General features: G+C 48.2%; 1 protein-coding gene across 1 annotated transcript; it reads left to right on the top strand.

The window, feature by feature from the left end:
• Window positions 1–17,846: 17,846 nt before the first annotated feature.
• Window positions 17,847–22,021, top strand: GHRH (growth hormone releasing hormone). Its single transcript, NM_001290112.1, has 4 exons — window positions 17,847–17,926; window positions 18,248–18,352; window positions 19,956–20,075; window positions 21,884–22,021. The coding sequence occupies exons 1-4, from the start codon at window positions 17,847–17,849 to the stop codon at window positions 21,897–21,899; spliced, it is 321 nt and encodes a 106-aa protein (NP_001277041.1). The 3' UTR covers window positions 21,900–22,021.
• Window positions 22,022–22,533: the final 512 nt, after the last annotated feature.

The raw sequence follows: 22,533 nt of genomic DNA, 5'->3' as shown, positions 1-22,533 counted from the left end.
AAGGATCACTAAGACATCACTGAGTGAACGAACAAGGTACAGGATGGTGGGTATGGAATGCTGCCAATTGTGTATATTAAAAAAGGAGATAAAAGTATATGCTTATGTGTGCATGGGCTATCCCAGCAAAGATGCACAAGAAACAGGAAATGGGACATGCCCCCCCTCACAGGGAGGGGACCTGGACCCCAGGAGTCTTGGGAGACTCCCTCTTAATGTGTACTATTTTGTACCTTTTTAATTTTGCACTCTGCATGTAACTCCTTGAAAGTTAAGTTAATCAATTTTTAAAAATTAATACAACATTTTGATGGGAACACAAATGCAGTCAAATAGCCCTGCTCACATCCGCCCACCTTGCAGTGTGATTGTTAGTTTCAAAGCCCAGGTCAGATTTGGCAGCCCTTGGAAAATCTAAAACAATTAGAACACATGTTGCTCCTAATGTGAAGAGGTAGGAATAAGGGCCAAGCAGAGAAGAAAAGAGGAGAACAAAGGAGGAAAAGAGGAGAGAAACAAAGAGGCCCTGAATAAAGAGAATGACCCCAGCAGAGAGAAAAATCACAATTACTTTAGTTCCACTGAGACCCCCCAAGGCAGTTGTGCTACCTGCTTCTTTCTAGCCAGCTGCCACGTTGCCATGGTAATGTAATAGCCTGTGAAAAGCTTATTTATGATTCTGAAAACATTAAAAAAAAAAAAAAAAAAAACAGCAAGCTGCGGAAAGGCAGCAAGGAGCAGAGAAGGTTCCTGTGTGAAAAGAGGCACCAGGGTGACCTTCCAGGAGCTTGAGCTCCCCCCTTGAAAACTGGCGAGGTTGGCCTAGAGCAGAGGGTTGCAAACCTGAGCATGCATCGAAATCACCAGGAGGGCTAGTTAAAATACAGATTGCTGTGCCTATCCCCAGAGGTGCTAATTCAACAGGTCTGGGTGGGCATTTCTAACAAGTTCCCAGGAGGTGCGAATACTGTGGTTTGGGGAACTGTACTTAGAGAATCTCTATCCTTTTTTGTAAAGATTTTATTTATTTATTCATGAGAGAGAGAGAGAGAGAGGCAAGGGCACAGGCAGAGGGAGAAGCAGGCTCCATGCAGGGAACCTAACGTGGGACTCAGTCCCAGGTCTCCAGGATCACACCCTGGGCTGAAGGCAGATGCTTAACCGCTGAGCCACCCAGGCTCCCCTAGAACCTCTGTCCTAAAAGATCTCTAAAGATCTCTCCAACTCAAGATTCCATGAGCTGTGGGCTCCAGCTCTCGCTCCCTCTGGAGCACATCCATTCCCTCCATCCCCTCCATCAGCTTCTCTGTTAACTAAGCAGCTATAACATCCCACAGGATGGCCCAACACAGGTTGCAAGGTAGCTCAAAGCACCTAGTGGGCCAAGAGCCTACAGTGGGCGGTTTCCAAGGCAGAGGCCGACACCTCATACAAGCAATTGCATGGAAAGATTGGCTGGCATTCCAGCTGTCTGTGCCAGAACTCTCTCATGGAGCTAATTAACTGGGTGCAATAGCCAACAGGTGCCACTCAAGACTGAGGCTGAGCAAGGGCCAAGGCTGGTTGGAGAGGATTTTAAAATGACAGAAGCCAAATCTTCAGGCACTATAATTTACCATGGTGGGATTCTTATTCTCCACAGAAATGGAGACGGGCAACAAATTCAAACACCCAACCCCAATCCAACACCCGGAGCTTGTTGAGTGAGAGAAAGCTTGTGGCTAGGGTAGAATGCAGCATTGACAAATCCTTCCCAATTTCTTATGCATTCAACAAATATTTGTAGAGCACCAACGATGCGCCAGACGGTATGATAGGGGGTGAGCTCGGGCAGTGAGCCAGAGTAGCCCCTGCCCTCATGGAGTCTACATTTGAGTGGAAAGAGACAGACAGGGGATCCCTGGGTGGCTCAGCAGTTTAGCACTGGCCTTCGGCCCAGGGCATAATCCTGGAGTCCGGGGATCAAGTCCCACATCGGGCTCCCTGCATGGAGCCTGCTTCTTCTCTGCCTGTGTCTCTGCCTCTCTCTCTCTCTCTCTCTCTCTCTGTCTCTCATGAATAAATAAATAAAATCTTAAAAAAAAAGAGACAGACATTACTCAAAGAATCAAAGGATTTAATTGTGCTGTGGTTATGTAAGTGAATAATTTTGTTCTTAGGAAATAATCCTTAAACATTTAGGGGTAAAGGGCAAGATGCCTGCAACTTTTTCTCAAGTAGTTAAAAAAATAATGATCATATATATATTAGCTATACATGTAGTTTGTATATATAACCTATATAATCTATCATACACAGAGAGAGAAAACAGAAAATAATAAAACAAATATGACAAAATGTTAACAGTTGTTGAAGATGGACCAGGGGTATTTGGGAGTTCTTTGTATTATTTCTGCAACTTTTCTGAAAGCTTGAAGTTATTTCAAGAAATTAAAAAAATCACATAACTACTTGGAAATTCTGGCAGTGTTGAGTGCTTTTTTTTTTTTTTAAAGTACATAATGATAGAAATGGTAGAAGGACCTAGAAATGGAGTGCTTTGTCTTAGGTAGGGAGGTCAAGGAGGGCTTCATGAAAGCACAGGTTTGAGCTAAGTTCTGAGCAGAAGCTGACCAGGAGAAGAGAGCTGCCATCCAGGCAGAGGACAGGACTCCAGCAGAAACCCTCTCATGGGAGGGAGAGAACACATTGGAGGAACTGAAGAAATGAAAGGCCACTGGTGGGGTAAGGAGCCAGGCTGGGGGCGGGGGGGTGGGTATGGGGGGGTGCGGGGACTGGGGACTGGGGACCGGGGGCAGGCTTTCTGGAAAGGGCTGCTCTTCTTGTCCAGGGAGGGGTCTGAATTGTTTCTCCCCATGTTTTGGTTCACGTGCTTAGGTGTCTTCCTCTGGCTCCACTCTAACCTGGGTTTTTAGGACTCTGCTCTAATGCAGCTCCCCCAGCCAAAGCCCAGAATGCCAGCAACATATGGCACCATGATCTGACAGCTTTTCAAGACCACTTGCTTGCCTTTAGCTCCATCTCAGCCCCAAATCCCTGGTTGCCATTCATCAGCTCCTTTACCTGCCATCGAAAGAACATGGGGCTGTCCTTTAAACTTATTTCTACCGTTTGCTTCCTGGGCCTCAGGCAGCCAGTTCCATCTGTAGATGGCTCTGGGCGATTTCCATCTGCTCCTTACCCACTGGTTTCTTGTGAGCGCATGAGGAGCCACCTCTTGGTGGCTTGGATTTCCTTCTGGGGTTCAAATACAACCTGGGTGTTTGGGAAGCAAGGACCTGCATAATAAACACGTGGGGTCTTCATGGTATTGCTCAACCAAGTCAGCCAAGCATTTTGCTGATACAGGGTAACATCAAACCAAAGCCCAAACCCTTGGGGATGGGCGACATTTCATTAGGTGTTCATTGGGTCAGAGAATTCAGAGCTTGAAGGGAATTTTGAGATCTTGTGGTCTCACACCCTCATGTTTGTTGCAGATTAGCTCAGGGATGTGAAATAACTTGTCCAAGGTCACAGAGCAACTTTGTAGAGGAGCTGGACCCAGAATCCAGGTTTCCAGATGCGAAGCAGAAGGGCAGAGTCCAGTTCGTAAACCAGTTAATAAACAATATATAGGACCTCCCAGGAGGCTAGCATTCTGAACAGCAACAGAGCAGTTCTTAGCTCACTATGAAGTGATCTGTCAGGAGAATCTTAGTGGGAAATGAGCCCCAGAAGTCTGTATTCTTGCATCTTAACAACTACTCATGTTATTTTTAATCTGTTTGGTTTCACTTTAGACCCGGTTCCTATTTCACATTTCTGACTAAAGGCCTTTGGATGAAGAAAAGGGAAGTCAGAAAGAAGATTCTTTTCTTTTGTACTCTGCAAATCTTCCCAGACTTTTTTTTTTCTCCCCTTTATAACATTTCCTTCCCAGGGCCCTGACAAGCTTCTCAAATCTGCATTTCCAATCCCCTGTTCGCCTTCTCTGTAATTATCTTGGGAAAATTTAAATTCCTTATCATGGCGTTGTGACAATACTGGCTCAAGATAAGCAAGCCCGGCTTCCATTCTGAGGTCTTGTCAAATTGCCCTCAGTAGGTTCACTTAATAGGAATTATTGTTAGGTTTTTTTAAAAGTGTGATAATGGTATTGTGACTATGTTAAAGAAAGAGCCCTTATCTTTTGGAGATTACATACTTAAATATTTATGGGTGCAATGATAAGAGGTCTAGTATTTGCTTCAAAATATGCTAGTGGGGAAAGGTAAAGAAAAATATGGCTCCCTTAATGGAAGATGGTTTCCTACCAGCTTCCCCTCGCCAGTTGTTTTTGCTGCATCTTTTCCAGCCTCCCACCCTGGATCTATGAATTCAATTATTTTGTCTCTGGGGATGGGTTTTGCTTCCTGGAGTCTCAGTAGAGAAGACAATATGGATGCTGAGCCAAAGAGGCTCAGGTTCAAAGTCCTGGATCCATCCCGATGAGCACATTGACCAAAGACATGACATTTATGTCTTAGTCCTGGTTTTCCCATCTGCAACACGGAAGTCATAAATTGATGACAAAACAGTGTCCTTTTCTAATTCTCTTCTTGACCACCGTTTCTGATTCTGCAGCTATCTGCCCTGCAATGTTCCTTCTCTCTGAGATCCCACCCATGTTCCACAGCTTTGGCTCCTTTCTCTGCACTGGCCTCTGGCCCAGATCTAAGCTCCAGACTGGCTTCAACTGCCTGTTACCTGCTCCCTTCTAGAGATCCCTTGAGTCCTAAAAACTTACCTCATGTAAATCAGAGCTCATTGCTCCCCCTCACAACCCCGCAGGCCCCCAGCTAGAAACATCAGCTCATTCTTCACATCTCCCCATCCTTCTGCCTCCTTTGTCCTTTCTACCCCAGGCCCAGTGGTCCCATCTTCCATAGCCCTCTCAAAGCCGGCCCCACATGCTCCCAACGACCTCCTTGCTGTTGGTAGGGGGTGTGGTCTTGGCTCAGGCCCTCAGAACCACAGACCTGGACAGCTGTAAAAGCTTCCTGGCCACGTTCCTTCCCTGTGGCCACTCTGTTTTTCAGTACCCCCTCCGGGCTGCTGGCTTGAAAGCCTCCCACGGGGGCCTCTCCACTGAGAAGAGAAAAGGCCCAAATTCCTAAGCATGGTATTTGACACCCCGCACAGCTGGGCCTTCACACATTGTTCAAGAATCATGTTCTGCAATTCCTGCCAATGAAGCCGGGTTGCTCAGACTGTGGTCTCTCACACCTGCATCAGAATCACCCGGGGCCTTGGTTAAAAATGCAGAACCCATGGGGTGCCTGGGTGGCTCAGTGAGTTAAGTGTCCTACTCTTGATCTCAGCTCAGGTCTTGATCTCATAGTCGTGAACTCGGCCTGAGTTGGCCCATGCCCAGCATGGAGCCTACTTAAAAAAACAAAACTGCAGAACCCTGTGCGCTATCCCCGACAACAGAATGTGGGTGTCCAGGTCCAAAGCACACAAAGGCCTGAGGACCCTCTAGCCACACCAAACAAATTGTCACATGCTGAGCATGCCTCCCAGCTTCTGCTCATGCTGTAGTAAGGTTTCTTCCCTTCTCTTCAGGGTCCAGCTTAAAAGTCATCTCCTTTGCAGCCTTTGCTACACCCTAACAGAGCAGATTCCCCACCCACTCTGCTCCTTTAGCATGTGGCACATACCTCTATTACAGACCGTAGGTATCACACCATATCTAATATATCTGTTTGCCTGCCTGCCTTCCTAGTTAGAAAAATCTCCACCAAGGTAAGTCCACAGAATCCCTGAACCCTCAACACACTGAACAGCAGCACATAGCAAGCACTAGAGAAATATCTATTGATTTGAATTGCGTCTTACCATTTCTTGGTTCCTGGCTACCAAACATAATGCTTAGCACCCAGCAGGCATAATTACATTGATGTTTGATGGGTGACCTGTCAAAAGATGGATGAAAGCCTGAATGAATGATGAAATATGCAAATAAATTAATGATGAATTTTCATCATTGATTAATATTCTGAAAAGCTCGTGCATGCCTGAGTCTATTTCTAACCTGAGGGATATGTGAATTGGGTCAAATGTGAGCCTAGGATTTTTGGTTCCAGGCTCACTGATGAAACCATCAAAGTTCTAATGTGAATAAGAAATGTCACTATCCCCACGACAAGTGCGTGTGAAATATATAGTGCCATCTTTGTCATCGGCCATGGGAAATTTTCACTCATTACACTTATCACTCCATCTCACAGGATCCACAGAGACCCTACTGATGCTGCTCAAAGGGAAATCTGATACCTGTTGTGAGGTGCTGGCAGAAATCAATCCTAAGATGCTGAAGCTGGGGCAGGGGTAGCACTGCTCCAGGGCACTAGGGCTTGTCTGGAGGTAGACAAGTGCCACTTTTAGCCCTGGCTTCCCCATGTACTATCTGAGTGAGAGCCGAGAGTTACCCGGTGGCTCCAACACTCAGCTTCTTCCATCGTGAAATGCAACCGCTTCGTACTCCTAACCCTTAAGGTTATTGGATGAGATCATGTATGTTACATGACTAGCACATAGTAAGCATCTAGAGATAACAGCTATACTGCTGTGATCCAGGACAACTGGATTCCTATAAGAAATTCGGTAAGGACGCATTGGGCTGACCCAGGGGCTGGAGTTAGGCAGGACACCAGGTGTCTGTCATGGATCGGGGGTGGGGGGGGGGGGGGGGGGGGGGGGGGGGGGGGGTGGATTCTGGGATTTAGAGTTCCAGCTCGAAGGGTGGGGCTGGCTGTGGAAGCTGATCCGCATTCCGCTCTGTGGCCTGGGTGTTCAGAAACCAGATGACACGTGATGGGGGAAGGTCAGGAGGATGTGGCCAGACTGGAAACTTCAACTCTGGAGAGAAACCAGTGGCTCTGCCTCTGGTCTTTGGCCCTGACTCTGGAGCTCAGGTTTGCTGCATCTATAGCTAATGGAGATCCATTGACTGCATTACAACCACCAAGGGGAAGTGAAGCCATAAACTGGTCCTAACACTGAGCAGATGGGAAACCAGAAACTGGAGTCCCAGGCAGGCTGTGGAGTTTTCCTGTAGATAGTCAAATAATGGGAACTTCCTCTGGCTGTGTCTGCAGGTCCTGTTGTCCCTAAGATCCTCCAACTCTGCAAATGAGAAGGGGCCTCCCACCGGATAGATGCCCCCTCCTCTGCCTGGCCATGTTGTTGCCTGATGAGCCAGGCTGAAAGAAGGCTCCGCATGGTAGATTTTTTCCTCCGGGCTTTCTCCTGGGGATCCTGGGACAGGGGCTAAGCTTGCAGAACACACAGCCTCCCCTAACTGGAAACATAGTTGAGAACCCAGGGCAGGAAGTGGGCAGAGAAAGATAGATGTCCCCAGGGGGGCTGCGGAGGAGGTGGCCCGACAGACATAGCTGACCTGGACCCCTCGTGCTCCTGGATTTCACAGCAAACAGAACTCGGGGGGCCTCTGGCGTTTGTAGGGAAGCCTGACATCCCCAAAGACTGGGGAACAGCGACACCTCCCGGCTGCCTGTGGTCACGGCCTTTCTCCCTGTTTAGAGAACCAACAGGCTTTCAGAGACTGTCTTAGGTACCTGACACCTTTAGAATCCTGGAACAAAGGGATTTAGGCTCTGATTCAGTCAGTCTGGGGTGGAGCCCGAGACTCTGCATTTCTAACAAGGTCCCAGGAGATACTGATACTGCTGGTCAAGGAACCACACCTTGATTAGAAAGTGTTAATAGATTTCAGTTACATCTCAATAAAGCTGGGAAAAGAAAGTTTTAGGAAGCTCAAAAATTCGTCATATCTGGTTGCAGACATCCCAAGTGTCTCAGGAAAGGAGACATTCCCACATATAAAGTCAGTGAATCACAAGGCCAGGCCAGGAGGGAGGAGCAGGGTGTGGGGACCCTTCTTGGAGAGGTGGGATCCAAGGAGATCTTTGAAGCCTGGACACATCTCCACCAAAGAGAGCTTGCCTCCGGGATCAGCTGGGGACAGCCTTCCTGTGTCAGCGTGCCTGACACCTGCACTGCATCGATCAACCCAGAAAACCAACCTGGTTAACATTCATAACTCCTGCCTTGGGGCAGGCTCAAAGATTCCAAGCAAAGTGAGTGTTTAAAATACTTATGGGAGTAACATTTCCAAGCAACCCAGAATTACTTAATTGATTTGCTAAATACAATCCACTTCACCTCTCTAAAAAAGCTCTCCAAATGACCTTCCCAAATACAGACTTTTTCCAGAAAGAGAAGAACTTCTGATGGTTATCGGATCACCAACCAATCACAGGCACTTCCACCTGGGTAGGGATACAAAATGGGAGAAAAGACCCCATTAGCCCCACTTTTATAGAAGAGGAAACTGAGGCTCAGTGACTTTGCCTGAGGCACCCCCAATAAGGCCAACCACTTGAACCCTGGTCCCTCACCCTGATAAAGCACTCATGAGCACTTCTGTGACATCTGCTGCTGCCAATTCCATAAAAACAGGCCTAGAAGGCATGCTGGGTGTGGAGTGTCAAGGGAATCTGGGAGTCTGGGGTCCAGGCTCCCCTTCCCTGTACACTGGCCTCAGGCTGGGAACGCTGCCACCATCCAGGGAGGGTGATGAAAGCAGCTTTTACAAAGCAGGGTCTGAGGCCCTCAGACAGGCCCCCTTTTGTTGACTTCCTCTGTTCCCTCCCCATGCCCCCCTCCAACCCCCAGGCCCACCGCCTTTAGCATCACCCTCCTTGAATGGCTGGCTCCAGCACACTGGAAATTTGCAACACAAATGCACGGCTTGTCTCTCTCTCCGTGGAGCCTCTCTGTCCCAGCCTTTTGGGGCCTTTTAGAGCCTGCCTTTCTCTGGGGCGCTTTCTTTCCACAGCTCAAGTCCCCAGCTCCTAGTGCAGGCACGATCGCTAATTAACTCTGGGTTAAAACCCGTCCTGGGAAGAAAGCCGGCGGTGAGCAAGGCGTTCCCACCGCCTCTCAGAAGATAAGGATGAGGCGACTGGCTGCCTGCAGGAATTGGTGGAGGGGGCTGGGCTCTTCCTCTCAAGGCTTGTTCTGGCTTCTTCCCTCATCCTCAACCTCAAGGGGTTGGAGAATATACTGCAAATGAAGCCCATCATCCCAGACAGCGCCCAGCTCTCCTCACCACCAGCCTGCCCAGCTTTAGGAGCTCTGATCATTAAAAACTACCCTAAACAGCTGCCTCTTGCCACATGCATCAGACATTTTACAAGCATATTTCTGATCCTCACAACAAGCTGCTGAGGTAAATATTATCATCCCCATTGTACAGATGCGATAGCCGAGGCCCAGAGAGATTAAACCTCTCGCCCAGAATCACACAGTTTGCAAGTGGCAGAGCTGAATTTCAAATCCAAATCCTTTTGCCCCCCAGGTTCATGCTTCTCTCTCCTCCTGTCTGATGCTTTCCGAGCTTTACATGACTTTTCCTTGCTCTCGATTCTGGGAACGGTTAACAGTATGTCTCTGGATCTCCCTGCCTGAGGTAATTGCTCCGCTTCTCACCTGCCTGCCTCCTGCAGCTATTTGAATACAAGTGCCTGCCTTTTAGTACCCAAGAAAATGTGGTGCAGGGGGAAAGGCCCATCTCACTCCTCTGAGGTTAGAAATAGGACCAGGCCTTCAGAAACTGATGAACACCTGGTCCGACAAGCGCTGTGTGGGCCTAATTCAGTGCTTCATAGGTGTTTGTGGAATAAAGAAATGCTCGCTTTAGAATAGCCTGGGGAGTTCTCCATTGCAGCCGGCAGGAATATAAATGGCACTGCCACTTTGAGAAACAGTTTGGCAGTTTCTTAAAAAGCTGACCATTCACTTACCATATGACCCAGCAATTCCACTCCTAGGTAACCACCCAAAAGCAACAAAAGCACATGTTTGTACAAAGTCGTGCACACGAGTGTTCATAACAGCATTTTTCATAATAGCCTCTAAATAAACTGAAATCGACCTAAATGTTCATCATGGTGAATGGGTAAACAAGCTGTCAGACTTCCATACAATGGAATGCTACTCAGCGATAAAGTGGAACAGACTGTGGACACTTGGATCAACACCAAAGAATCTCAAAAGCAAGAGGTGGAGTGAAAGAAGCCTGATGACAAAGAGTACGTATCATGTGACTCCATAATTCATATGAACTTTCTGCCAAAGGAAAAACCTAGAGAGGCAGAAAGCAGATCGGTGGTTGTTGAGGCTGGGGTTGGGGTGGGAATCGATAGCAAATGGGCTAAAGGGAACTTTTGGGTAACAGGTATTCCACACAGGATTGTGTGATAGTGACACAATTTTATAAACTTATGAAAACTCGTTGAACCATAGACTTCAAACAAATGCCTTTTATGGTGTGTGAATTATACTTTAATAAAACTGTTAAAGTTCTTTAAAAAAAAAAAAAAAGAGTAGAAGAGGTGTGCCTGGGTGGCTCAGTTGGTTAAGCATCTGCCTTCAGCTCAGGTCATGATCTTGGGGCCCTGGGATTGAGCCCACATCCAGGTGTGTGACTGTGGATAAGTGGGTCACCTTTCTGTGCCTCTGTTTTCTCGTGTATTACAACTACAATAATAAAAATGGGAAGAGCTAATTCTTGAGACTTGTTCTATAGCAGGCCTGTACATAATGCACTGGTGCATTTAATCCTCACCCTTATGAGTTGAGCCCTATGATTCTTATCTTACAGATGAGAAAACTAAGAACAGGCATGAAGCCCTTAGCATAATGCTTGCCAGGCAAGGGAGCTTCCACTAAGGTTGAATTCTGATCCCCATGGCTTCTCCAGCCTGCTCCACGTGCCCTACATCTGCTCTCTGGCCTGGTGTCTATTCTAGTTTAACTCTATGCAGCTCCCACCTTCCATTCCCTGAAATAACCTCACTTCTCCTGGATGTATGGGGGGGGGGGTTGTCTCCCACCTATCTGCCCACGCTTAGTCCCTGGGGACCTGGCCGACCTGACCACTTTGTGTCCAGGCTGGCACAGTGACATGCCACTCTGTCCCTGCTTCTATGGGAAACATCCTCTGTGTGCTGTGTGGCAAGAACACAGCTCAGTGCAAGCTAAGAAGAAAGATCACAATAAACTGCTGGGAGACTACTTCAGAAACTACTGGTTTCCTTCAGGGGCAGCCAAAGGGAGTCTTCACTTGCCCCACTTCAACCAGAGCAGTCTCATGTTTTAAATCTGCTTTATAGGGACGCCTGGGTGACTCAGAGGTTGAATGTCGGCCTTCACGCCCAGGGCATGATCCTGGAATCCTTGGATCGGATCCAGTCCCTGCAGGGAGCCTGCTTCTCTCTCTGCCTATGTCTCTGCCTCTGTGTCTCTCAGAAATAAATGAATAAAATCTTAAAATAAATAAATAAATAAATCTGCTTTATATACTGCACTTCCATGGAAGATTCCCGAAAAGGGCACATGGTGTGGCTCAGCCAATCAAGCATCTGACTCTGGATTTCGGGTCAGGTCATGGTCTCAGGATCCAGGGCTCCCTTCTCAGTGGGGAGTCTGCTAGTCACCCTCTCCCTCTGCCCATCCCCCACTCGCACCCTGGACTCACTGTCTCTCTCTCTCAAATAAATAAATAACTCTGAAGGAGAGAAGAAGAAGAAGAAGAAAGAAGAAAGAAGAAAGAAGAAAGAAGAAAGAAGAAGGAGGATCCCTGGGTGGCTCAGTGGTTTAGTACCTGCCTTCGGCCCAGGGTGTGATCCTGGGGTCCTGGGATCGAGTCCCACGTCGGGCTCCCTGCATGGAGCCTGCTTCTCCCTCTGCCTGTGTCTCTGCCTCTCTCTCTCTCCCTGTCTCATGAATAAATAAATAAAATCTTTAAAAAATTTTTAAGATAAAAAAAGAAGAAGAAGGAGGAGGGACGCCTGGGTGGCTCAGTGGTTGAGAATCTGCCTTCGGCTCAGGGGGTGCTTCCGGGGTCCAGGGATCCAGTCCCACACTGGGCTCCCTGCATGGAGCCTGCTTCTCCCTCTGCCTATGTCTCTGCCTCTCTCTATGTGTCTCTCATGAGTAAATAAATAAAATCTTAAAAAGAAGAAAGAAGAAAGAAGAAAGAGAAGAAGAAGAAGAAGAAGAAGAAGAAGAAGAAGAAGAAGAAGAGAAGAAGAAGAAGAAGAAGAAGAAGAAGAAGAAGAAGAAGAAGAAGAAGAAGAAGAAGAAGAAGAAGAAGAAGAAGAAGAAGAAGAAGAAGAAGAAGAAGAAGAGGAAGAAAACATTTCCAAAGAAAGATCTATGCCACTTTTTTGGTTGTTGTTTTTTTTTTTTTTTTTTTAAGTTTGAAAGCTGCTATTCGCTGGCAGTCCTCAAGTTTCCAGGCTTAGAAACTGAGGCCTGAGGGTAGAAGTAACTCGCTAAGGGTCAGAGGGGTCATGACTGACAGACACATGCAGGGCAGCGGGGCTCTGGGCTGGAAGCTTAGAGCTCTCTCTACTCTTCCACAACAGCCGCGTGGGAAGCCGGCACTTCTGCCTCACACACTTTTATGCCATTCTCGAGGATTCTTTAGCTCCGGGCTCATAAAGTCTGGAAACACCACAGCCCTCCCAAGGTTTTCCATCTTTCCTCTCACTTCACACATTCTGAGGCCACTCCGCGTGTTCGGCTGCCTCGACACCTGCCAGCGGGTTTTCCCGGGTGAGCTGCCTCCGCTGGCCTGTGGCCCCAGCAGGTGTAGATGGAATAGGGGGAAATGTCGATAATTGGATGAGAGAGATAGCAAGCAACCCTCCTCGCCAAGGAGAGGAGAACACTTATCTGTAATGTTGACTACCCTAAAGTGAAATAAAGTGGTGCGCGGACAAAACAAAATGACATCAAGGTTTGAAAAGGCACATCTAACCCAGAGAGTAAATGAACCCTTTAGTGTTTCATGGTTATGATGCCTCCAATTATTAGAGAAGCGGTATTATACTCTCTATTCACCTCAGAATAATGCCATTACTTTGTGCTCCGTCATTCCCTCCAAGATAAAGGGAAAGTTCCATAAAAGTCTTCATTTGCAAGGGGGAAAACCTCTTTCCCCTATTAAGGTTTGCCAGTGTGATGCTAAAAACGGGCCTTTGGTTCACTTCTGGGTAATTGATTCTCTGACGCTGACAACGCTTAGGAAAATGAAGGTATAAATGATGGGCGCACCACGCAGCTGCCGAGCAGCAAACACTGAGCCTGAGGTCCAGGGAGCAGGAGAAGCGCCTCACAGCAGAGGGACACCTGCCACGTCGGAGGTGAGAGAGGGTGGCCCTGGGGGCTGGGCTGGATGGGGCAAGAAGGTTGACCTTCTCACCAAGTCAGAGACACCAAGTCAAAGAGGCCCACCACCATCTTTTTTGCCTGTGAGCCCCTTCGGGCCCCTGGTTAAGGGATCTGGAACATGCTTTAGATGACTGGCACCATGTTGAGGTTGTCTCGAATACGTGGCACCCCAACCATAGAAAGGTAGCAGGCAGACAGATGAATTTCAAGTGTTTGTTGGGGACGGGTGAGGTCTCAGCTCTCCTTCACGGGTGTGTAGGCAGGCACTGGGACAAGACATGAGCTGGCTAGAGTCACCCGTCGACAGTGGGGTGCTGCCATGGATCAGAAAGGAGCCAAGTGGCTGTGCAAATCAATACCACCCATCTATATCGCTCAGAATCCATTCAACATAATTGCCTGGAAATTGATAACATTTTGCTTTCTTGCTCAACTGCACCTGCGCTCCTTACTCAAGGTTTCAGATGCAATTATCTGCCCTTGGAGTGCTCCATTACCCCCATGCTTGTCTCTTGATCCACGCTTTGACGGTCCAAAGTATTTGTGTCTTTCAACATAAGCCTCCTCAAATGCTTTCTGGAAGGAGGTGGGGCTGTCCCTCTTTTTTTTTTTAAGATTTTATTTATTTGGGGATCCCTGGGTGGCTCAGTGGTTTAGTGCCTGCCTTTGGCCCAGGGCGTGATTCTGGAGATCCGGGATCGAATCCCACGTCGGGCTCCCTGCATGGAGCCTGCTTCTCCCTCTGCCTGTGTCTCTGCCTCTCTCTCTCTCTCTCTCTCTCTCTCTCTGTCGGTCTCTCTCTGTCTCTCATGAATAAATAAATAAAATCTTTAAAAAGATGAGAGACATGGAGAGAGAGAGGCAGAGATACAGGCAGAGGGAGAAGCAGGCTCCACACAGGGAGCCCGATGTGGGACTTGATCCTGGGTCTCCAGGATCATGCCCTGAGCCAGAGGCAGGTGCTAAACAGCTGACCCACCCAGGGATCCCGGGTGTCCCTCTTTTGAATCACAATTCAAGATGTTTCCTCATTAAAAACTTAGATCTCCTTCAATTTGGAAAACTACTGCTGAAACAGTTTATAAACTGGATCAGGATGTCAGTGCTTCAGCATTCTTTTTTTTTTTTTTTTAAGATTTTATTTATTCATGAAAGATACGGACAGAGAGAGAAGCAGAGACACAGGCAGAGGGAGAAGCGGGCTCCATGCAGGGAGCCCTACATGGGACTCGATCCCAGGTCTCCAGGATCAGGCCCTGGGCTGAAAGCAGCGCTAAACCACTGAGCAACCCGGGCTGCCCGCTTCAACATTCTTAAATTACAAAAGCAGTATGTTTAGGAAAAGTAAGAGATTTTCTTCCTTGCTGTTCAAAAGTGGACCCTTGAGACCTGATCTCTGTCATTAGCTGAAGATGCATCTGCAGAATTCTCGTGACATTCTTGGCATAGAGACTGGCAAGAGGTGCCAACCAATGTAGATCAAGTGCCCATTTATCCTGAATCCAGATGACCTCAAATAGATCTAACCACAGAATTCATCTGTAAACACTGCGAAAAGCTAACTAATATTCATAACAGTAGATGATAAACCTTAAAATGCCTTCAGAGCATTCAGGGAGTCGTTGATGATACTCTTGGGTTTATGCTACACTTAATTCACTGGAATGCTGTCTCTGTAGACCACTTGTGTGGAGTATGTCTGTCAGTAGCTATTTTATCCTTGGTGATACATGCTCTATTCTTATCGGGCCATAAGGGATGAAAACTTTTGTTTCCCAACTTTGTCTAGTGAAGTTTTACCACACCATGGATTAGGTTCTAGCCTGGAGATTGCAATGGGGTCTTGACCCATCCCTGGGGCACATGGTTTGCAGCCAGTGTTGTGTTCCTTAGTTGTCCAGACTATATGGTTGCTTAGCCGCATTCCAAATAAGCTGGGGTTTACAGAATTTGCTAGGACTTGACCTCCTATCAGGTTATTTTCAACTCCCTGAAACCACTGGACATACATAGGAAGGGGCCAACCAAGCAGGTGTTCCTGTTTGTCCCCCTTTTTTCTTCCCTAGAGATCTAATGACAAAGAGCAAAAGCTTTCAGTTTTTTTCAGAACTGCTTCTCATGTGCAGGTGATGAATTCTGAAGCGCCCATGAATAGGGAGCGCTGTGAATAGGGTATTGTATCTGGGAGGCTGCCTCAAGGAGCTGGAGGAAGCCTGCTGGCCTGGGAACTGTGAGGCCCATTCTGAAGTGCCCACTCCGAAACTAATTTGATGGAGGACCATGGAAAAAGGCCCTTCTGCTCCCTGGACTCGTTTCCTCGGCTGTAAAATGAAGACTGTGATACCTGCTCCAGAGGGGAGATTGTGAGGTTGGGCTGTGCGGGCTGGCGCAGCGGGGGTGTGTGTGTGTGTGTGTGTGTGTGTGTGTGTGTCTGTGGAACTTGGGGCTGGGGAGCACAGGAGAAGGTGCAGAAGGTGAGGAGAGCTTAAGCCAAGAGCAGGGGTTTGGGGTTTGCTCTGGAGGGGGTGGGCAACCAAGGGCTTCCGAGCAGGGGAATGAAATGATTAGGGGCCTGGATGTGCCCAGGTCTTTAAAAGATCAGCAGCAAAGAAGGCAAGTCCAGGCTGCAGCCAAGAAACAGAAAAAGCAATGTCAAGGGGCCCTCTTCACCTCCAAAGATCTCTCTGCTTAGGAAATTTCGTGGCTCACAAGGAAGGCTGGGCCAGGCTGCGAGAAGGAGAGCCAGACGTGATATGGTGGGAATGAGGAGGATAGAACATGGAGATCCTCCGGCTGGGGAGCAAAGGCCTAAGGCAGATGCAAAACTCATCTAAAGGGCTTTGTCATGTGGATGAAGGTGCAGAAGCTGCGGTAGCCTAGCAGGTGGATGTCAAAGCCTGGGTGAGGGCTGGGGGGAAGGTGGGCAGATGCCATGGTTTCATCCTTTCTCTAGCCCTCATCCTTTCCAGAAGAGTAGAAGCTTAGCACATCTTTGCAGGACAAAGGAGTTTGCACTTGACATGATGAGAAAAACCTCCCAACAAGAAAAGCTGGCTGGAAATAGAATGTGCTGATTTGTAGGTAGTGAGCTCCCCGTCACTCACTGGCAGCTGGCTGGAAATAGAATGTACTGATTTGTAGGTAGTGAGCTCCCCGTCACTCACTGGCAGAGAGCATTTGAGCAGGAGCTGGAGGACTGCCAGTGGCTGGAGGGAGTGGAGGGGTTGCACACCAAACAGGGTTACACACCAGCTCTGGAGGAACAGGGTCTCAGGCTGCACGGAGCTGTCTCTGCAGATCCCGCCCTGGGTCTCCAGGCATGCCTGGGTTAGTCAAGACCTTGGTGTCTGGTAGAAGGGAGGTGACATCCTAAGAAGGCAGGTGAGCCCGGAAAAGGAAAGGTGATTCCGCCCCTGTCTGCTGAAAATCAGTCTTCAATGGGACAGGAGAGAAAATGGAAGACATGGGGTGATGTTGGGAAAGGAGGGGTCCCTGCCTCTATCCCCATGGAGTGGATATCCTGCTGAGGGTGAAGGGGCATGGGAAGTGAGGAGACCCAATTCTAGGTAGCTGAGTCACTCCAGCTTCCATGGAGGGGGGCAGGTCCGACTTACCAGGGGAGGCTTGGCTCCCCGCTAAGGCAGGCACTCCCCTCACCCCACCCCAAGCTGCCTATTCTCCCCCTGATTGCAGAGCACGGTGTCAGTAGGCCCCAATTAAGGGTAATTACATGATCTATTAGATGACTGCCACACTGGCTACTCAGGCTCCCTGGTCTCTTCCAATGCTAAAACCCTTCGGCAAAATCGAAATGTCTGGAGTAAGATATATAGCTTTTCCTTCCCCCTGAGTCCGCATATAACAAAACAGGACAGGAGCCTGCCTGGGTCTGATATGAGGTCACAGCAGCAGGCGTTTCAGAGAATTCCTTCTGTGCCAAGCTACTTTTGTGTCACCTAACACTGACAAGGATCCTATGCAGTCATTATAGTTATCGACTCCATTTTATGGATAGGGAGACTGAGACCCAGAAAGGAGAAGCTACTTGTCTTGGGACACACAGCTAGTGGGACACACAGCTAGAACCCACATATGAGCTGAGATTTGTCTGACTCAGGGCCTGAGCTGTGGGCCCTGCTCACTGGCTGTCAGTGCCACAGTGGGTGGGGGTGACTTAAGCTACCAGGGGAAGGTACTACCCCCTACTCATGGGGCCTGAATTCCACATATAATGCCTTATAGCAAGGGGCAGTTTCCCCAATATCATTAATTTTCCACTCAACCCTATAGGGTCAACAGGGTAGCTTATCGTGCCCATTTTACAGATGCAGAAAATGAGGTCAGAGCTCGTGACTGGCAAAAGCAGGACTTGAACCCAGGTCTGTCTGACTTCCAGAGTCTGGATTTTTTTCCTACGTCACAGCTTCCAAAGGACAAGCACTAAGGATTGCATAGAGCCAAGCCCAGGGCTGGGCCCAGCCAGCAAAGGGCATTCCTCTGGCTATGGCTACCCTTGACCTCCTTCTATCATTTTCTAGGAGCCATTGCAGGGGTGAAAGATGCTGCTCTGGGTGTTCTTCCTGGTGATCCTCACCCTCAGCAGTGGCTCCCACTCTTCCCCGCCATCCCTGCCCATCAGGTAAGCAGTCCTACCACCAGGGCCTAGTTTCCTAACATCTCAAAACCATCTCTGCAACCCACTGGGGGATGATTTAGGGGGTGAAGGATGGAGCCCTAAGCTGCCCCCCACCCATCTCCTCAGCAACTCCCATGGTCCATCTCTGGGAGGGGGGCAGACTCTGAGCTCCAGAGAAGCCTCCCAGCCTGGATCCTACCCTCCCTGGGGATGCACAGGGCAAAGGGCTGAAGGACCTTACAGAGACATGATGAGTACAGCTCCCCTCATTTCCTTGCCTGGCCCTGCCACCCAGCCCTTTGACCTCTGACTCCTTCCATATAGAATCCCTCGGTATGCAGACGCCATCTTCACCAACAGCTACCGGAAGGTGCTGGGCCAGCTGTCCGCCCGCAAGCTCCTGCAGGACATCATGAGCCGGCAGCAGGGGTAAGCAGAAGTCCTGGTGACTTCTTCCCACACTCCGATGCATCAGAGTGTGGAGGGACTTTTGGTCCTTCCCTTTGCACAGCATCTATCACTTCTGGATTTGTCATAGCAGAAGGGCCCTGATGTGAAGCCCCAGCCTACTTCTAACTACCAAAATATCATTGAGCACCAGCTACGCTCTTCTCCCTGTGCGAGGCTCCAGTAGTAGTACTACCGTTATTTGATCATGATTCAGTGCTGGAAACAAAAGCTCTGCCTGGGACATTGTACATGCCCTCAGGACAGTGCTGGGCTCCCAGGAAGCCCTTGGTAGTATGAACCATTACACTTAGTCTCCTACCTGTAACAACGCTACAAAGTAGGTACTGTTTACTCCCATCTGACAGAGAGCAGTTAATAGCTTCTAAAGGACATACCAAAGAGCACCCGGGCTGGGATCCAAAGAGCCTGACACCAAGGCTTGTTGCATTTTTTGTTTTGAAAAAGTAAGACACTTAGAGAAAAATTGCAGCAATAATGCAATGAACTTCTACATCCCTCTTCCCTATCTTCAACAATTCCTACTGTTTTATCATATTTGCTGACATGCACAAACAAGTGCGCACGTTGTTATCATTATGCTGAACCATTTGAGAGTAAACTGCAGTCATCACAACCCTTCACTCATCCTTAAATACTCCTACACGGTGCCTCCTAACGGCTAACAAAAGGACATTCTCTGACATAATCACAGAGTAATCTGCACTCAGTGTGCATATTCACCCTTCATCAGTTCCCCCCAAATGTCCTCTGTAGCAATTTTTAATGTTCTTAATCCAAGATCCAGTCCAGGATCATAGGTTGCATGTAATTATCATGTCTCTTCAGTTTCTTTTAATCTGGACAGTTCTTCAGCCTTTTGTGATTTTGACACTTCTTATTAGTAAAAGCCAACTATTCTTTTTTTTTTAATTTTATTTATTTATTCGTGGAAGACACACAAAGAGAGAGAGGCAGAGACACAGGTAAAGGGAGAAGCAGGCTCCCTGCAAGGAGCCTGACATGGTACTTGATCCTGGGTCTCCAGGATCACATCCTGGGCTGAAGGCGGCGCTAAACTGCTGAGCCATCCAGGCTGCCCAAAGCCAACTATTCTTTATAGAATGTCCCTTGCATTGGATTTGCCTGATGTTTGCTCATGATTAGATTCAGGTTATGTGTCGGTAGCAGTGATATCGTGTCCTTCTTGGTGCACCATATTGGGAGGCACATGAGGTCCATTTGTCCCATTATTGGTGATGGTAATTTTAATCACTTGGTTAACATGTCTACCGGGTCTCTTCTCTATAAAGTTAGTATTTCCCCTTTATAATTAATAACTAATCTGTGGGGAGATATTGGGCAAATATGTATTTCACAGCCTGTACTCTTCACTACTGTGTGAGTGCCTTCCTCAATGTTGCTGCATCTAATTCAGTGGGTAGAAGGGTCCACCCCAGATATTGGAATAGGCATAAGGACACACCTGTTCTGCTTTAACTTACTTGGTTCTGGCCTTTCCCATGCTTCTCCACATCCTACCCAAACAGTAATATCAACTGTTGCTCTGTTTCTAATTGAATAGAGAGAGAAACCGGGAGCAAGGAGCAAAGGTACGACTCGGCCGTCAGGTGGACAGTCTGTGGGCAAGCCAAAAGCAGATGGCATTGGAGAACATCCTGGCATCCCTGTTACAGAAACGCAGGTAGGAGTATGTGTGCATGCACGTGTGTGCGCGTGCATAGTTAGGGAGGACCTCAGAGGCATCCTTCCCCATAGGTTGCCAGGAAATGGAAAGAATTCCCAGCTCTCTAAAGACATGGGGCTGTGCCAAACAAACTGGGAATGAGGTCCCTCCTTACACACATCAAGAACTGGAAGAAGGAAGTAGTTCTGGGATAGGACCCAAGAACCTGAATTTTAACGAATGTCCCAGGGTATTCTGATGTGGATGATCTGACAGGCACACCCAGGACCCCTTGACAAGTTCACAAAACTATACTAGCATAGGCAGCACTCAGGAGAGGAAAAGATGAGGATGACGGATGATGGTCATGCCTCCTAATCGCTGAGCCTCATATTCCCACCATGTGTCAGGGGAGGTCAGGAACGAGTGCTCTTGCCTTATAGAGGAGGGTAACTGAGGCAGAGAAGGGGCAGCAGCTGGTCCCAAGTCAGCAACTAGCAGGCCCAAAGCCTGTTTGCTTCCCTTCTTCACACAGAGCTCCACTTCACAAAGTTTCCTAGCAATGATATGACTGTGAAGAAACTCTGCTGTATTTTTGAGCCTGATTTTTAACTGTGAGCACAAACATGTCCCAGCATGGCTCAGCCAGTCACTTCTGGGCCAACCTATTAAGCAAATCCAGTTCCCAACAGAGCTCTCCCCGTGCTCCCTCACCTTCTTCCCAACCTAATTAGACACCAAGGGCCCAGAAATCTCACCAACTACAGTCCTGTGAAGCCACGAGCAGGAGGCAGATGGGCGGGCTGCAGGAGGGGTAAGAACCAGCCTGGGAGGCACACAGCAAGTTATTTCCCCCCTTTGTGGAGAGAGGAGGAGCTCGAATCACCTCTAAGTTCCCTAAGACTAGAATTCTAAGAATAATGCCTCCCCTAAACTGCTCATGCTGGGATTAGGTCATCGTTCACCTGCTTTATGGCTCCCATCAGGACCCAGTGGGGTAGGGTAGAGTGGCCCCAAGGAGGGCCAAGTCCTAAGAATGCAGGCTTGTTCCTGCAGGTTAAAAGCCAGAGACTTCACAGAGGGAGCTCCTAGCCGCAGTGCAGGTGGGAAGGGGCCTGGAGGCTGCTCCAGCATCGTTCTGCCTCCACTTTAAAGGCTGCAAATCCCAGGAACTCCTGGTGGGCCTAAGGAAACAACAGAAGAATAAGTTCTTATACCTTGAAAGTCAGAGGAAAATGATTTGGAAGATGGCACATTTATATACCTACCACACTTTATGTCCACCTCATGGCCCTGCGAGGAAAAGGAGATTCAGAAGGATCTGTCCTCCCCTCCTTGGAAAAGTGGTCCAAATGCCTAGTACGTGCCAGGCTCTGGGCTGAGGGTCCCGCAATGGATAGGACAATAAGGGTCCCTGCTCCCATGGAATTCCTTGTAACACTGCCACACTGAGGCAGACAGAAATTAAATACTGGACAGTGGGTTATTTCATCTGTGATAATGGTGAGAGATATAAGGGGTGTGGTTGAATGTTTGTGCCGGAGGAAATAACCTAATCCAGCCCTGTCTGGGGATTCGAGGTGGCTTCTTCAAGGGGAAGTAACTGGCCCTAGATCTCAGCAGGGACGGGTTGGCAGAGCTGGGGTTAAGACTGAGGTTCACTATGTGGAAACACATGAGACCCTTCCCTTCATCCCACATTGCTTCTTCTGGAACCCAGACAGTCCCAGTCCTGGAGCACCTATCACCCTAGTTCCAGGTGTCGTGGCCAAACTCACCCCTGTGTCAGTCTCCCCAGTTGAGCTTTATCTTTCTTTCTGCAACAGGAATTCCCAAGGATGAAGATCCCACCTGTGTTTTATGCTACCTGCAGCCAAAACAACTGTATCCAGTTAATCCTAATTTCTGACCTACTTTTTCCATCATAAATACAATAAAATTCCCCCATCCTGGTTTGCATCTCAATTTCCTTTTCTCTTCAGCCTCATTTTTTAAATGTGTTTTACATAGTTACATTTCCCAAAGAGGTGTTACAAGGTATACTCCAAAGACAGCTAACCCTTACCAAATAAGTGCTTGGGAGTGCCAGCCTGGTGGCTTGATGCATGGCATCTCACATGCTCCTCACACAGCCTAATGGGAGGCATTGGTATACTCATTTCACAGACAAAGCACTGAGGCACAGGAAAGGTAAGTGAACTGCCAAGGGCCTTGCTGATAAGTGAGAGAACTGGGATTCAGACCCAGCCAAACTAGCTCAGAACCTGGCTCTTAATTAATTACATCTGTCCACTCTGGGCCAAAGTCAGCCTTCAACTAGTGACTTGTTCATCTACGAGTGATATCATTTATTCATTCAACATTTATTCTAGAGGACCTGCTAGGTGCCAGGCACTGTTCTAGGCACCCAGGATACAACTGTGAGCAAATAGGCAAAGCCTCTGATCTCTTAGACCTTATGTTCCAGTAAGGGGGA

This window comes from Canis lupus, chromosome 24 (genome assembly GCF_011100685.1).
Source record: "Canis lupus familiaris isolate Mischka breed German Shepherd chromosome 24, alternate assembly UU_Cfam_GSD_1.0, whole genome shotgun sequence".
NCBI classification, from domain to species: domain Eukaryota; kingdom Metazoa; phylum Chordata; class Mammalia; order Carnivora; family Canidae; genus Canis; species Canis lupus.
This window is presented reverse-complemented; position numbering and strand designations above follow the sequence as displayed.